The sequence below is a fragment of the Microtus oregoni genome, unplaced genomic scaffold, assembly GCF_018167655.1.
Source record: "Microtus oregoni isolate MIOR12 unplaced genomic scaffold, Mior012 000006F_ref0000085, whole genome shotgun sequence".
NCBI classification, from domain to species: Eukaryota; Metazoa; Chordata; class Mammalia; order Rodentia; family Cricetidae; genus Microtus; species Microtus oregoni.
In genome coordinates this window covers 46,375,823-46,391,841 of record NW_024543065.1, presented here as the reverse complement: position 1 = coordinate 46,391,841, position 16,019 = coordinate 46,375,823, and the positions used below count along the sequence as shown (strand labels likewise).

The following is a 16,019-nucleotide window of genomic DNA, read 5'->3' as shown; positions in this document are numbered from 1 at the left end:
TGTTATGTCCCTCTTTTCATTTCTGATCTTGTTAATTTGCGTGTTCTCTCTCTGCCTTTTGATTAGTTTGAATAAAGGTTTGTCAATCTTGTTGACTTTCTCCAAGAACCTGCTCTTTGTTTCATTGATTCTTTGGATTGTTTTCTGTGTTTCTATTTTGTTGATTTCAGCCCTCAGTTTGATTATTTCCAGTCTTCTACTCCTCCTGGGTGTGTCTGCTTCTTTTTTCTAGAGCTTTCAGCTGTGCTCTGAAGTCTCTTATGTGAGCTTTTCCTTTTTTTTAAATGTGGGCAATTAGAGCTATGAACTTTCCTATTAGCACTGCTTTCATATTGTCCCATAGGTTTGGATGTGTTGTGTCTTTATTTTCATTGAATTCCAAGAAGACTTTAATTTCTTTCTTTATTTCTTCTTTACTCCTGGTATGGTTCAGTAGTTGACTGTTCAGTTTCCATGAATTTGTAGGCTTTCTGGGGGTAGCATTGTTGTTAAATTCTAACTTTATTTCATGGTGATCTGAAAAGACACAGGTGGTTACTAATATTTTTTTGTAACTGGAAGTTTGCTTTGTTACTGAGTATGTGGTCAGTTTTCGAGAAGGTTCCATGAGATGCTGAGAAAGTATATTCTTTCCTATTTGGGTGGAATGTTCTATAGATGTCTATTAAGTCCATTTGATTCTTTACTTCCATTAATTCTCTTATTTCTCTGTTAGGTTTCTGTCTGATTGCCTTGTGTATTGATCAGAGAGCAGTGTTGAAGTCTCCTACTATTAGTGTGTGGGGTTTGACGTGTACTTTGAGTTCTAGTAATGTTTCCTTTACATATGTGGGTGCTTTTATATTAGAGGCATAGATATTCAGGATTGAGTCTTCATCCTGATGAATTGTTCTTGTTATGAGTATAACGTGTCCTTCTCCATCTCTTCCGATTGATTTTAGTTTGAAGTCAATTTTGTTAGATATTAGTATAGCCACACCTGCTTGTTTCTTAGGTTCATTTGATTGAAAAACCTTTTTCCAACCCTTTACTCTGAGTAGATGTCTGTTTTTGTGGTTGAGGTGTGTTTCTTGTAAACAGCAGAATGTTGGATCCTGATTGCACATCCAATCTCTTAGCCTGTGCTTTTTTATAGGTGAATTGAGTCTATTGATATTAAGTGATATTAATGACCAATTATTGTTAAAGCTGGTTATTTATTTATTTATTTTGGTAGTAGAGTTTGTGTGTTTCCGTTCTTTGAGTTGTGCTGGTAAAGGGTTGTTATATGTCTGAGTTATTGTGGGCATTGTTGGATTCCTTGGGTTGCGATTTTCCTCCTATTACTTTCTGTAAGGTTGGAGTTGTGGCTACGTATTGTTTAAATTTGTTTTTTTCCTGGAATATTTTGATTTCTCCATATATGGTGAAAAAAGCTTACCTGGGTATAGTAGTCTGGGCTTGCATCCATAGTCTCTTATTTTCTGAAGCACATCTATCCAAGACCTTCTGGCTTTCATGGTTTCCATAGAGAAGTCAGGTGTAAGTCTGATAGGTTTCCCTTTATAAGTTACTTGACCTTTTTCCTTTCAGCTCTTAAAATTCTTTCTTTATTCTGTATGCTTTGTGTTTTGAATATTGTATGGTGAGGGGATATTTTTTTTTGATCCAGTCTATTTGGTGTTCTGTATGCTTCTTGTACCTTCATAGAAATATCCCTCTTTAGGTTGGGAAAGTTTTTTCTATGATTTTGTTGAATATATTTTCTGGGCCTTTGAGCTGTAATTCTTATCCTTCTTCTACCCCTATCATTCTTAGGTTTGGTCTTTTTATGGTGTCCCTGATTTCCTAGATGTTTTGTGATGAGAATTTGTTGGATTTGCTGTTTTCTTTGATCAGTGCATTTATTTTCTCTATAGTGTCTTCAGCATCTATATCTTGAATTCTTTTGGTGATGCTTGTCTCTGTAGTCCCTGTTTGTTTACCTAGATTTTCCATATCCAGCCATCTCTCAGTTTGTGTTTTCTTCATTACCCCCATTTCAGTTTTCAAGTCTTGAACTGTTTCCATTATCTGTTTGATTGTTTTTTCTTGGTTTCCTAGGTATCTTTTAGGCATTTACTCAATTCTTCAAACTTTTTGTTATTCTTCTGATCCACTTCTTTAAGGAAGTTTTTCACATCCTTAAGGGACTCTATCACTTTCATAATGTCTATTTTTTCTACTTCTTCAGGATTAGGGTGTTCAAGTCTTCCTGTTGTATGTTCTCTGGGTTCTGGTGTTATCATATTGTTTTTTTTTCAGATTGTTGAGGAATTCTTGCACTGGCGCCTACCCATCTCTTCCTTCAAATGCTCTCCAAAGGATCTTCTGGTACAGGATCTGGGCCACTTGCTGGCCAGGGACCTCGAAAGGACCTCCTGCCTGGTTGCACTCACCACTTTGTCCCAAGAGCCTCAGCCCCAAAACAGGCTGAGTTGGGGGATCTTATGACCCCGTAGAAGAAAAGGGGTACCTGGGAGCAAGCTGGGATGTGATAGGAAGAGGGAGGCAGTAGCTGGGGAAAGAAGCCCCTGCTGAATGACCAGAAAGTTTAGGGGGTTGAGGGGCATCTGTGCTCCCTTTTTGGGGCATCTGCTGGCCAGTCAGGTACACACTCACCTCTTCGATGCGATTTCTAGTACAGCTTGGGTTTCTTTAAGAGATTTATTGATTTCTTCCAACTTTTTTGTTTGTTTTTTCCTCCCTTTCTTTGAGGGAAATTTTCATTTCCTCTTTAATGGTCTCCATTATTCCCATAAAGTTACATTTCAAATAATTTTGTTTTCCTTCTTCTGGGTTAGGATGATGAAGTCTTCCTGTTGTGTGAAATTGGGTTCTGGTGTTACCATGTTGCTTTCTATTGACATCTACCCATCTCTTTCACTACTTGGTGCTGGCAGTGTTTTTGCCTCTTAGTCCTATCCTTGCAGTGTCTGTGTCTTTGGGAACTGTTCTGGATCCACTCTGTACTGTCACTGTCTGTGTCTCAGTGAGCAGCTCTGGTCTCCCTTGGCTCATTCTCTTTGTCTGCTCTCTCAATTCGCTCTCTTGGTCCACTCTGTGCAGTCATGCTTTATTTTTCAGCATTCCTCTCTTCGTTTTTGCTCTGTAGTTGGAATCTATGTTTAATAGTTCCTCTGAGGTCACTGGGGATAGAAGAGTTTGAGGGTAGAGTGGGACTTATAGCTTGTAGGTTTTAATCGATGGTATGGGGTCTCCTTCTAATTTTATGATGATTTTTGGGATCACACACAGGCCATCAGGCTTGTGTATCAAGTAAATTTACCTGAAAACAACCTTGGCAACCTTGGAATTTGTTTTTCAATCATAGACAAAAAGGCTCAGTACCTTGGGAAGATGAGTAATGGCTCTACAAAGACATGGATATTGTTTTCTGCTGTTTGGTTGTGTGTATTTCCAAATTGTGCTAGATAAACTTTTCTGAAAATTTTTTAAGGAACAGCAAAGACCACCACCATGAACATGGATCAACACAGTGGAGACATATGGAGGGTCTATGCAGGGGCTGTAGAGTGTGAACAGTGTGTTAAATATTTCACTTCAGCTACTGGGCTGTTTACTTCTTGTACTCACCTGGGGTTTCTCTACCAAACATTGTCCTGAGCACAGCTGCTCCTGGGCTTGCAAGTCCCTCAGGAGACAATCAGACCCATTGCTGCCTTTCCTGTAGTCTGCAAATGATGCCCAGAACTGTGACCTTGGATGCAAAGAGTCTAAGAAGACTAAGGAGAAGGGAATAAAACTTTTAATGACTCTGGGATTTAGTGGTCACCCACCTCCACCATGTTGTGACCAATATTCTCCTCACAGTCCGTAAACCTAGAATTCCCAGTGTGATCTTAGCCTCAGGTCCTCGATCGAGAGCATCCTCCCAGATATAAGCCCCCTTCACTGTAAGCTACTGCTCCATATGAGGCTGTCCTGTCACTGATTGCCTGGTGCCCAGCAGGCATGTGGCTGTGTACTCTCTTTCCTGTTGTCTTTGGTTGTGTCTTTGTGTCTGCTTTTTCCTTACCAAGAGCCTGGCTGTTGCCAAGGCAGAGGCCTCACTTTGACCGTCCTGGGGATGTAATTGTGGGAGGCAGCTTCTCCATCTTTGATCTCTCTATTGGAACCCTGTCTGACTTCACTGTTCCACCATCTGGACTGCTGGCTTCAGAGTAAGTGTTGGATGTGGAATGGGAGTCTCTGAAACCCAGAAGAAGCTTTAGAAGGTTGTGTGAGCCTTGGATAGGGGTTGATTCTCAGAGTCCCAGATAGATGGCCACCACGTTTCTCTGTGTATCCATGCAGTAGCTCTGTTGCTGTCCTTTTACATCACCTCTGTCTGTCTGTCTGTCTGTCTTGTTTGTCCTGAAGTATGGGTGCTCTTGTACTGGGTGTAATGTCTGCCCTCCACAGGCCAGGTAGGGCTTCTTGATTCTTCTGTATATCCTTGGTTCTTAAAATAGTGTCTGTGTAGGTGTGTTTGCTGAATGGATTAATGTGTAAATAATAGATTTTCATCATTTATCAGCCTCTGTGATTCCTTTGTGCTGTATTCCTTTTGTTTGTTATTTTTTCTAAGCATCATGAAGTCTCGAATTCACTAGGTAGTCATAGATGACCTTGAATTTCTGATCTCCTGCCTCCCCATTCCCAGTGATGAGATGATGGGCTGCACCACCACATTCAGTCCATGAGGTCCTGGAGATCCAGCTCATGATGTTAGCCATATGAACAGTTCCACTTTTGGATATAATCATTCCAGCGTTTGCAATATACTGTAGTTTCCAAAACAAGCCTTTTTAAACATTTGTATTTAGCTTTATTACTTTTAATTGAGCATAGGGTACATGGCTGTACTCTTATCACTCAGAAAGCTGAGGCAGGAGTATTATTAGTTCCAGGCAAGATTGGGGAACACGATGAGTCTCGTATCAAAAACCATTTAAGAGTGGTTTTTAAATTAACATCCATCATTTTTTATTCAATTACAAATGGATGAGATTTTTTTATTACTGTGTTTTCATATTTGACATCATTTGCATTTTTAAAGGTTTATAATTATATTTACATACAGAAAACTCAGCAGTACATTTAACCCTGTGTAGTGGCGAGTTCTTTGGCCTTTGCCTTTTCCAGCTTGCTAATTCAAGCCACAGATTTGGACCCAGGACATTGCCTCCCCAGTGGCGGCAGATCTCATCATATCTGTCGTTGTAATTGGTCCTAATAGCTTCTACCAGCTTGGCCAGAGCACCCTTGTCTCCCGAGTTAACCTGTGTGAAGGCAACAGTGGTGCACGTCTTCCTATGACCAGCCTCCCCAGCCTGGCCTTTCTTTTGATGATGCAATAGGGACTCACATGTCTGCTATGCCCAAATTATCTACCAAAGACAGCATTTCACATCTCTTCTCTCTGTCTTCTGGCTCTTACTATGAGCAATTCTGAAATAGATGTTAATTACTGTTAATTCTAACCAAATGTACTGTGCAATAATTTTTTGTTTGTTTGCATAAGACAGGGTCTCTATATATGTAGTTTCCTGGTACCTGGATGTGTCTCTGTCATACATGCTGGTCTCCACTTCACAAAGATCCATCTGCTCTACCTCCAGAGTGCTGGGATTAAACAAGTGTGCCACCACACCCAGCTAATTCAATAGATCTTCAGTTATCCATTCTGTCTTCTGAAACTGTCCCCTCTGATTACTGGCTCCACATTCCCTCTGGCTCCCCTCTGAGTATTCTGAACTGTGTTTTTGTGCACATCTATGTAGAAATACCTGTGGAGATGTTATTCTACTTGTATCTCTTGAGTCCCTGTGTTTATTCTTATTCTATATATCCCATAATGTGTGATTAATTTGGGCTTCTCTTTCCCTCAGCATTTCCAAGTGGGGCTACCGCGTGGCCCAGAGTTTTGTCTTTGCTATTGAGGAGATCAATAGGAGTGCTCACTTGTTGCCCAATTTGACTCTGGGCTTCTCCATTCGAAACTCTGGGGACTCAGTGCATGGAGCCCTCTACCAGACAATGAGCTTTCTCTCGAGGCAGGAGGAGCCCATCCCCAACTATACCTGCCAGCATGGCTCTCCTCAGGCTGCTCTGGTTGGGGACACACGGTCATCCCTGTCTGTCTCCATGGCCAGACTTCTGGGGCTGTACAAGTTTCCCCAGGTGAGTTACTCAAGCCTTCTTCCTTCATGAATGTAGTGCAGTCCCTTAATGATGATAGAGAAACAGATGGTGATGGCCACAGGCATGAGCAGCTCTGCTGTGGAGCCAGGCTCCCTGCAAGTATTCTCCATGTCCAACATGGTTCCCCTCCATATACAGATAAAGATAGTTTAGAGAGAACTGGCATCCCTCTCATTGACCAGGAAACTGAGAACATTTCTTTTTATTTATTTATTTATTTATTTATTTATTTATTTATTATGTATACAATATTCTGTCTGTGCGTATGCCTGCAGGCCAGAAGAGGGCACCAGACCCCATTACAGATGGTTGTGAGCCACCATGTGGTTGCCGGGAATTGAACTCAGGACCTTTGGAAGAGCAGACAATGCTCTTAACCTCTGAGCCATCTCTCCAGCCCGAGAACATTTCTTTTTATTTAAGAAATATTTTTAAAGATTTATCTATTTTTATTTTATGTGTATGAGTATTTTTCCTTCATGTATATATACACATGTACATATACATGTATCCATATATGCAAACATTTATATGTGTATATATGCATCTATATATTTATTTATATGCACACATGTATTACATGTTTGCCTGATGCCTATGAAAATCAGAGGACATTGAATTCTCTAGACTGAGTTACAGATTTCTTTAACTGCCATATGGGTGCTGGGAATTGAATCTCAGTTCTCTGAAATAGTAGTAAGTACTCTTAACCACTGGACTATCTCTACATCATTTATTATTATTATTATGCGTGTGTGTGTTTGTGTGTATACTCAACACCAGTGCCATTGTACTCATCTGCATGTTAGTTAAAAGACACCTTATGGGAGTCAGTTATTTTCTTCTATGTTGGTTCTGGGAAGTAAACTCAGCAAACAGGAAAGTCTTGCAGTGGTGGTGTGATAAGAGCTAATCGTTGTTCTTGCCTGGTGGTTCTACTGGGAACCCATTGGTCCCTACCAGGGACAGAAAGAAGGTTTGTGGGGTGAAGACGCTAACCAAGCTCGATGACTTGAGTTTGAACCTCTGGAACCCATGTGGTGGAAGAGAACTAGTCCCCACAATTTGTCTCCTGACCTCCACACATGTACTGTCAGACAACACACACACACACACACACACGAAAATGAAAAAGGACAGCATCACAGCTGTATGCAAACCAGAGAGTTTAATATACGTTTATGTGTTTTGTTTCTTATGTGAGTCTATGCCGCAGGTGTAAGAGGAAGCTAAAAGAGGGTATCAGATTTCCTTGACTTGGAGTGACAGGCAGATGTGAGCCACCTGGTGTGTGTGCTAGATCTTGAACTTGAGTCTTCTACCAGAAGAACAAGGGTTCTTAACCACTGAGCCATGTCTCCAGCCTCCTTCCCACCTTCAAACCAGATCATCAGCCTTATGCATAAGCCCAAATCTCATACACTCTTCTATTGCCTGGTTCTTCCTTGACAGGTCAGTTATTCATCCTCATTACCCAGCCTCAGTGACAAGATCCAGTTCCCATCTTTCCTTCGAACCTTGACTAGTGACCTCACATCTTGCCGTGCAGTGACCCAGCTGATCATTCACTTTCAGTGGTCCTGGGTGATCATTCTGGCCCATGATGATGACTTTGGGCAGCAGGCCAGCTCTTTGGCCAGTCAGGAACTGAGCTCATTTGGTGTGTGCATTGAGTTCACCCTCCATGTCCCTTCCCATGAGTCCATGGGGAGGATTGGAGAGATTGTCCAGAAGATGCAGAAATGCACAGCCAGGGTTGTTCTGGTTTTTCTAAGCAATTCAAATTTCCAGCTTATTCTATATAGGTTACTGGGTGTTCCTGTTTCAGGCCAGGTCTGGGTCAGCAAGGGCACCCTGCACATGGCACTTGCCCTGTCTATTCCAGGCATTTCCCAGGTATTGTTTGGCACATTTGGCCTTCTGTATCACAGCAGCAGGGCTACTGGCTTCCCAGAGTTCCTTGCTAACCTACGCCCCAGCCAGACTCCAGAAGATATGTTTATAAAGAAGTTCTGGGAGTTTACCTTTGATTGCACATGGCCCCACCAGAGCAGCCCAGTGACAGAGGGTGTCCAGCTGTGCTCAGGGAATGAGAGTCTGATAAACCAGCAGTATCCTTTCCCAGAAGTGAGTAAAATTGATGCAGCTTACACAGCTGTCTACAGCATTGCCCATGCCTTGCAAGACGTGATAACCAGTGGACAGCAGGATGGGAAAAGTACAGATTCCCAGGACTTCCAGCCCTGGCAGGTGAGAGGACATGTGCAGTGGGTGGCTCTGGGATGTTGGGGGAAGAGGACATTGGTACTGACTAGGCTGTAGAAAAGCTGACTATATGCTTCAGCAAGGATGTCACATGCTTACCAATAAGAGGCATCTTAGAAGGAATAGTCGCCAAGGAATCCGTGCATTGTGTGGGATCTCAGAAGAGTCAAGTTCCTGTGGGTTGCCTGATGTAGCACCATCAGGATGCCAAGTAAAATTAGTATTTCACATAACAGTAAACATGTAAGTGGAGTTTTTTTTCTTTCCACCAGTTCCTGAATAAACACTCAGAGTCTTATATTAATTATAAATTTGGATCTATTTTCTTAATCTTATTATTTAGTAGCTCTTACTTTTAAATTAACCCACTTCTTTTTTATGATTTTATTTATTTTTTTTATTGAAAAAATTTCTGCCTCCTTCCCGCCTCCCATTTCTCTCCCCCTCCCCCTACTCCTCTCCCCCTCCCTCTCCAGTCCGAAGAGCAGTCAGGGTTCCCTGCCCTGTAGGAAGTCCAAGGTCCTCCCCTCTCCATCCAGGTCTAGGAACGTGAGCCTCCAAACAGGCTAGCCTCTCACAAAGCCAGTACATGCAGTAGGATCAAACCCAGTGCCATTGTCCTTGGATTCTCAGCAGCCCTCATTGTCCGCCATGTTCAGAGAATCCGGTTTTATCCCATGCTTTTTCAGTCCCAGAACAGCAGGACTTGGTGAGCTCCCATTAGATCAGTCCCACTGTCTCAGTGGGTGGGTGTATCCCTTGCAGTACTGACTTCCTTGCTCATGTTTTCCCTCCTTCTGCTCCTCATTTGGACCTTGGGAGTTCAGTCCAGTGCTACAATGTGGGTCTCTGTCTCTATCTCCATCCATCGCCAGATGAAGGTTCTATGGTGATATGCAAGATATTCATCAGTATGGCTATAGGATAGGGCCATTTCAGGTTCCCTCTCCTCAGCTGCCCAAGGAACTAGCTGGGGACATCTCCCTGGACACCTGGGAACCCCTCTAGAGTCAAGTCTCTTGCCAACCCTAAAATGGCTCCCTTAATTAAGATATATACTTCCCTGCTCCCATATCCACCCTTCCGTTCCCAACCATCCCATTCCGCCAAGTTCTCCCCATCCTCCCCTTCTCACTTTTCTCTCCCCATCTCACCTTACCCCCATTCCACCCCACCCCCAAGTTCCCAATTTTTGCCCGGCAATCTTGTCTACTTCCAATATCCAGAAGGATAACTATATGTTTTCCTTTGGGTTCACCTTCTTATTCATCTTCTCTCAGATCATGAATTATAGGTTCAATGTCCTTTATTTATGGCTAGAAACCAATTATGAGTGAGTACATCTTATGTTCATCTTTTTGGGTCTGGGTTACCTCCATCCATTTTCATGCAAAATTCAAGATGTCATTGTTTTTTACCACTGAGTAGTACTCTAATATGTATATATACCACACTTTCTTCATCCATTCTTCCATTGAAGGGCATCTAGGTTGTTTCCAGGTTCTGGCTATTACAAATAATGCTGCTATGAACATAGTTGAACAAATGCTTTTGTCATATGATAGGGAATCTCTTGGGTATATTCCCAAGAGTGGTATTGCTGGGTACTGGGGTAGGTTGATCCCGAATTTTCTGAGAAACTGGCACACTGATTTCCAAAGTGGTTGCACAAGTTTGCATTCCCACCAGCAATGGATGAGTGTGCCCCTTACTCCACAATCTCTCCAGCAAAGGCTATCATTGGTGTTTTTGATTTTAGCCATTCTGACTGGTGTAAGATGGTATCTCAAAGTTGTTTTGATTTGTATTTCCCTGATCGCTAAGGAGGTTGAGCATGACCTTAAGTGCTTTTGTCCATTTGAACTTTTTCTGTTGAGAATTCTCTGTTCAGTTCAGTGCCCCATTTTTAATTGCATTAAATTAGCATTTTAAAGTGTAGTCTTAAGTTCTTTATATATTTTGGAGATCAGACCTTTGTCTCTTGCGGGGTTAGTGAAGACCTTCTCCCAGTCAGTAGGTTGCCTTTTTGTCTTAGTGACAGTGTCCTTTGCTTTACAGAAGCTCAGTTTTAGGAGGTCCCATTTATTCAATGTTGCCCTAATGTCTGTGCTGCTGGGGTTATACGTAGGAAGTGATCTCCTGTGCCCATATGTTGTAGAGTACTTCCTACTTTCTCTTCTATGAGGTTAAGTGTGTTCAGATTGATATTCAGGTCTTTACTCCTATGGACTTGAGTTTTGTGCGTGATGATAGATATGGATGTACTTTTATTCTTCTACAGGTTGACATCCAGTAATGCCAGCACCATTTGTTGAAGATGCTCTTTTTTTTCCATTGTATACTTTTAGCTCCTTTATTGAAAATCAGGTGTTCATAGGTTTGTGGGTTAAAATCTGGGTCTTCTATTCAATTCCATTGGTCGAATTCCCTGTTTTTATGCCAATATCAAGCTGTACTGCCAATACTTTTTTTCAATACTGAACCACCCAAGAGTGGTTCATCAGTTGACTGTTCAGTTTCCATGAGTTTGTAGGCTTTCTGGGGGTAGCATTGTTGTTGAATTCTAACTTTAATCCATTGTGATCTGATAAGACACAGGTGGTTACTAATATTTTTTTTAACTGTGGAAGTTTTTTTTTTGTTACTGAGTAGTTGATCAATTTTTGAGAAGGTTCCATGAGTTGCAGAGAAGAAGGTATATTTTTGTTCCTATTTTGGTGGAATGTTCTATAGATGTCTGTTAAGTCCATTTGATTCATTACCTCCATTAATTCTCTTATTTCTCTGTTAGGTTTCTGTATGATTGACCTGTCCATTGGTGAGAGAGGAGTGTTGAAGTTTCCTACTATTATTTTGTGTGGTTTGATGACTGCCTTGAGTTCTAGTAATGTTTCTTTTACATAAGTGGGTGCCTTTATATTAGGGGCATAGATATTCAGGATTGAGACTTCATCCTAATGAATTGTTCCTGTTATGAGTATAAAATGTCCCTCTCCATCTCTTCTGATTGATTTTAGTTTGAAGTCAACTTTGTTAGAAATTAGTATGGCCACACCCGCTTGTTTCTTAGGTCCATTTGCTTGATAAACCTTTTCTCAACCCTTTACTCTGAGTAGATCTCTGTCTTTCAGTTTGAGGTGTTTTTCTTGTAAACAGCAGAATGTTGGATCCTGTTTTCGTAACCAATCTCTTAGCCTGTGCCTCTTTATAGGTGAGTTGAGTCCATTGATATTAAGTGATAATAAAGACCAGTGGTTGTTAACTCTGGTCATTTTTTTTTGGTGGTAGAGTTTGTGTGTTTCTCTTCTTCGTGTTGTGCTGGTGAAGGGTCACTAGATGTCTGAGTTATTGTGGGTATTGTTGGACTCCTTGGGTGTGATTTTCCTTCTATTACTTTCTGTAAGGCTGCATTTATGGCTACGTATTGTTTAAATTTGTTTTTATCCTGGAAAATTTTGTTTTCTCCATTTATAGTAAACAAAAGGTTGGCTGGGTATAGTAGTCTGGGCTTGCATCCATGGTCTCTTAGTTTCTGCAGTACATCTATCCAGGACCTTCTGGCTTTCATGGTTTTTATAGAGAAGTCAGGTGTAAGTCTGATAGGTTTACCTTTATAAGTTACTTGACCTTTTTCTCTTTCAGCTCTTAATATTATTTCTTTTTTTTTAAAATACAGAAATAAAATTTTCAAAATGCAATGTAGAAAGTTCACAGCTGCGTTTATCCTTAAACATAGTCTCAAAAGTTCTGCTTCCGAGATCGGTTCATTGATACCAAAAATTGGTAGCCATCAGGTGAATGCTTTTTATTGCTGATGGAGTGGTTGTAATCCCATTATATGCTTCGTGGTCAGTCTGTGGCGTCATTGGAGAGGTCAGGGGTGCATGCAAAGCAGGCTGGCCATGAGACGATAATTGATGTACCCAACAATGTTCATAATGCTAAAATAAGAAACAGCTCAAACTCTCACAAATGGCAGGACAGACAAACACATTGGCACATTACTGGGTGTAAAGAGGCAACAGTGAAAATGACCCATGGCCCATGCATCAGTCGGGAGAAGTCTTATCTTTCTTTAGGTTGGGAAAGTTTTCTTCTTTAATTTTATTAAATATATTTTCTGGACCATTCAGCTGTACTTCTCCTATTTCTACCCTTATTATTCTTAGGTTTGGTCTTTTTATTGTATCCCAGATTTCCTGAAGTTTTGTGATGAGAATTTGTTGGATTTGCTGTTTTCTTTGATCAGTGCGTTTGTTTTCTCTATGGTACTTCAGAATCTGTGATTCTTTCTTCTATCTCTTGTATTCTATTGGTTATGCTTGTTTCTATAGTCTCTATTCTTTTACCTAGATTTTACATATCCAGCCAGCCCTCAGTTTTTGTTTTCTTTCTTGCCTCCATTTCAGTATTCAAGTCTTGAACTGTTTCCATTATCTGATTGTTTTTCCTTGGTTTCCTAGGATATCATTTATGGATTTACTCAATTCTTCAAACTTTTTGTTATTCTTCTCATCCATTTCTTTAAGGGAGATTTCATCTCCTGTTTAAGGGCCTCTATAACTTTTATAAAGTCAATTTTTTTCTACTTCTTCTTGATTAAGGTGTTCAAATCCTGTTGTATGTTCACTGGGTTCTGGTGATTTCATGTTGTTTTTCAGATTGTTGGAGGAATTCTTGCATTGGCGCCTGCCCATCTCCTCCTAATGCTCTCCTATGGATCTTCTTTTACAGGATCAGGTCTTCTTGCTGGCCAGGGATCTCACAGACAAAAGGCGTACCTTGCTGCAGGCAGGCTATTGAAACAAAGGGACTCCCACCTGCCCAGTTGCACTCACTACCGGGTCCCAGCGCCCAAACAGTCTGAGCTGGGGGATGTTATGGGCCCAAAGAAGGGAGGAAGAAGGGAGGGGTTTTTGGATGCAAGCTGGGTCGGGTATGAAGGGAGGCAGTAGGCGGGTGGGGTATGAAGAGAGAGGCAGTAGCTGGGTAGAATAGCCCCTGCAGGAAGACCAGGTAGTATAGGTGGTTGAGGAATGTCTGTGCTCCATCTCCCGGGCTGCTGCTGCAGGTCAGGAACTCACTCACCCCACTGATGGATCTTCTGGTACCACGATCAGGTCTTCTTACTGGCCAGGTAGCTCTCAGACAAAAGGCGTACCTTGCTGCAGGCAGGCCATTGAAACCAAATCAACCCATTTCTATTATTTTATATTTTGCCATAAGTTTGTGGTTTGTTACTTCACATCTTGCTGCTCCGGCAGCTCCTAGCATCTGTCTGGATTCTTCCTTCTTTCTTCCTGTATTAAGTTTGGGTTTCCTGACTGACTATATTCTGCCTGGCCATAGGCCAAAGTAACTTTATTCATCAACCAATAAAATCAATACATATCCACAGCATACAGAAGGGCATCCCATGTCATAGAGTTTTTAATACCCCAAATTTAAGCTTTGATAAACAGTGGATGACTTTTAGTATAGATGTGCTGCAAATCAGAATTTCAACCAGATATCAAATGCCATTTATTTTTCATTTTTTGGTGTATGGTACATGTATATGGGCATATGTTTGTAGGCATACAGGCCCATGTGGGCGGGTCGTGCTCTCACTTGTACATACATGTGGGAATATCTGAGGATGATGAGGAATCACCTTTCAATCATTTTTCCATCTTAATTTTTGGGGCATGGTTTCTCACTCAATTTCAGAACTTGTTGATGTGGCTAGTCTTGGTAGTCAGCTTTTTCATGCATCTCCTGTCTCTACTTTCTGAGAATGTAATTAGAGAATGGTGGCCATATCCACCTGAATTCTAGGTGAGTTCTGTGTTTTGAAGTCTGATCCTCAGGCTTTTATGACAAGTGCTTTTATGAGCCATATCCAAAGCCCTTAATTATTTTTCTATTTAAAAATATTGAAAATTTCATACATGTGTATAATATATGTTGATCATTTTCCCCTGAGTCTTTGTCCATCTTTCTGTCCACCTCCCTGTCTGTTTTTCTTTCCATATGTCTGTCCATCCATCTACCTATTCATCATCTAACTCATCCATCTCTCTCTCTCTCTCTCTCTCTCTCTCTCTCTCTCTCTCTCATCTATCTATCATCTATCTATCTATCTATCTATCTATCTATCTATCTATCATTTTTTTAAATTTTTTTTTATGAAAAATTTCCACCTCCTCCCATCCATTAATTTCCCTCCGACTTCCCCCACTACTTCTCCTCCTCCTTCTCCAGACCTAAGAAAAGGCCGGGTACCCTGCCCTGTGGGAAGTCCAAGGCCCTTCCCTGTTCCATTCAGGTCTAGGAATGTGTGCATCCAAACAGACTAGGCTCCCAAAAAGCCAGTATATGCAGTAGAGACAAATCCCAGTGCCATTAATCATTGGCTTCTCAGTCAGTCCCCATTGTCAGCCACATTCAGAGAGTTTGGTTTGATCACATACTCCTTCATCCCAATCCAGTAGGTCTTGGTGAGGTCCCATTAGATCAGTCCCATCGTCTCCATGGGTGGATGTACCCCTCACGGTCCTGACTTCCTTGCTCATCTTCTCCCTCCTTCTGCTCTTCATCTGGACCTTGAGAGCTCAGTCCAGTGCTCCAATGTGGGTCTCGGTCTCTATCTCCATCCATCGCCAGATGAAAGTTCTATGGTGACATGCAAGATAGTCATCAGCGTGGCTATGAAAGAAGGCCAGTTCAGACACCCTCTCCTCTGCTGCCCAAGGACCTAGCTGGGAACATCCCCTTGGATATCCATGAATCCCTCTAGAGCCAAGTCTCTTGCCAACCATAAAATGGCTCCCTTAATGAAGATATCTTCTTCCCTGCTCCCATATCCACCCTTCCTCCATCTCAACCATCCCACTCTCTAAGCTTTCCCCAATCCTCCCCTTCTCCCTTATCCCCCTCTTCCCTTTTCCACACCACCCCTACCCCCATGCTCCCAACTTTTGCCTGGTGATCTTGTCTACTTCCAATTTCCAGGAGAATAAATAAATATTTTTCTTTGGGTTACCTTATTATTTAGTTTCTTTAGGATCACAAACTATAGGCTCAATGCTTTTTGTTTATGGCCATAATCCACTAATGAGTGAGTATATACCATATTCATCTTTTTGTGTCTGGATTATCTCACTCAGTAAAGTGTTTTCTGTTTCCATCCATTTTCATGCAAAATTCAAGATGTCATTGTTTTTTACTGCTGAGTAGAACTCTAATGTGTATATGTGCCACACCTTCTTTATCCATTCTTCCATTGAGGGGCATCTAGGTTGTATCCAGGTTCTAGCTATTACAAATAATGCTGCTGTGAACATAGTTGAACAAATGCTTTTGTAGTATGATAGGGCATCTCTTGGGTATATTCCCAAGAGTGGTATTGCTGGATCTTAAGGTAGGTTGACTCAAAGTTTCCTGAGAAACCGCCGCACTGATTTCCAAAGTGGTTGCACAAGTTTGCATTCCCACCAGCAATGGATGAGTGTTCCCCTTACTCCACATCCTCTCCAGCATAGGTTATT

General features: G+C 41.5%; 1 protein-coding gene across 1 annotated transcript in view; it reads left to right on the top strand.

Annotated features, from left to right (window-relative positions):
* The first annotated feature begins 3,993 nt into the window (after positions 1–3,993).
* Positions 3,994–16,019, top strand: part of LOC121449898 (vomeronasal type-2 receptor 26-like) — a 32,257-nt gene continuing 20,231 nt past the window's right edge. Inside the window, exons 1-3 of the mRNA XM_041654560.1 lie at positions 3,994–4,202; positions 5,913–6,204; positions 7,678–8,475. Coding sequence (XP_041510494.1) covers positions 3,994–4,202; positions 5,913–6,204; positions 7,678–8,475 — 1,299 coding nt within the window. The remainder of the gene's footprint in view (positions 4,203–5,912; positions 6,205–7,677; positions 8,476–16,019) is intronic.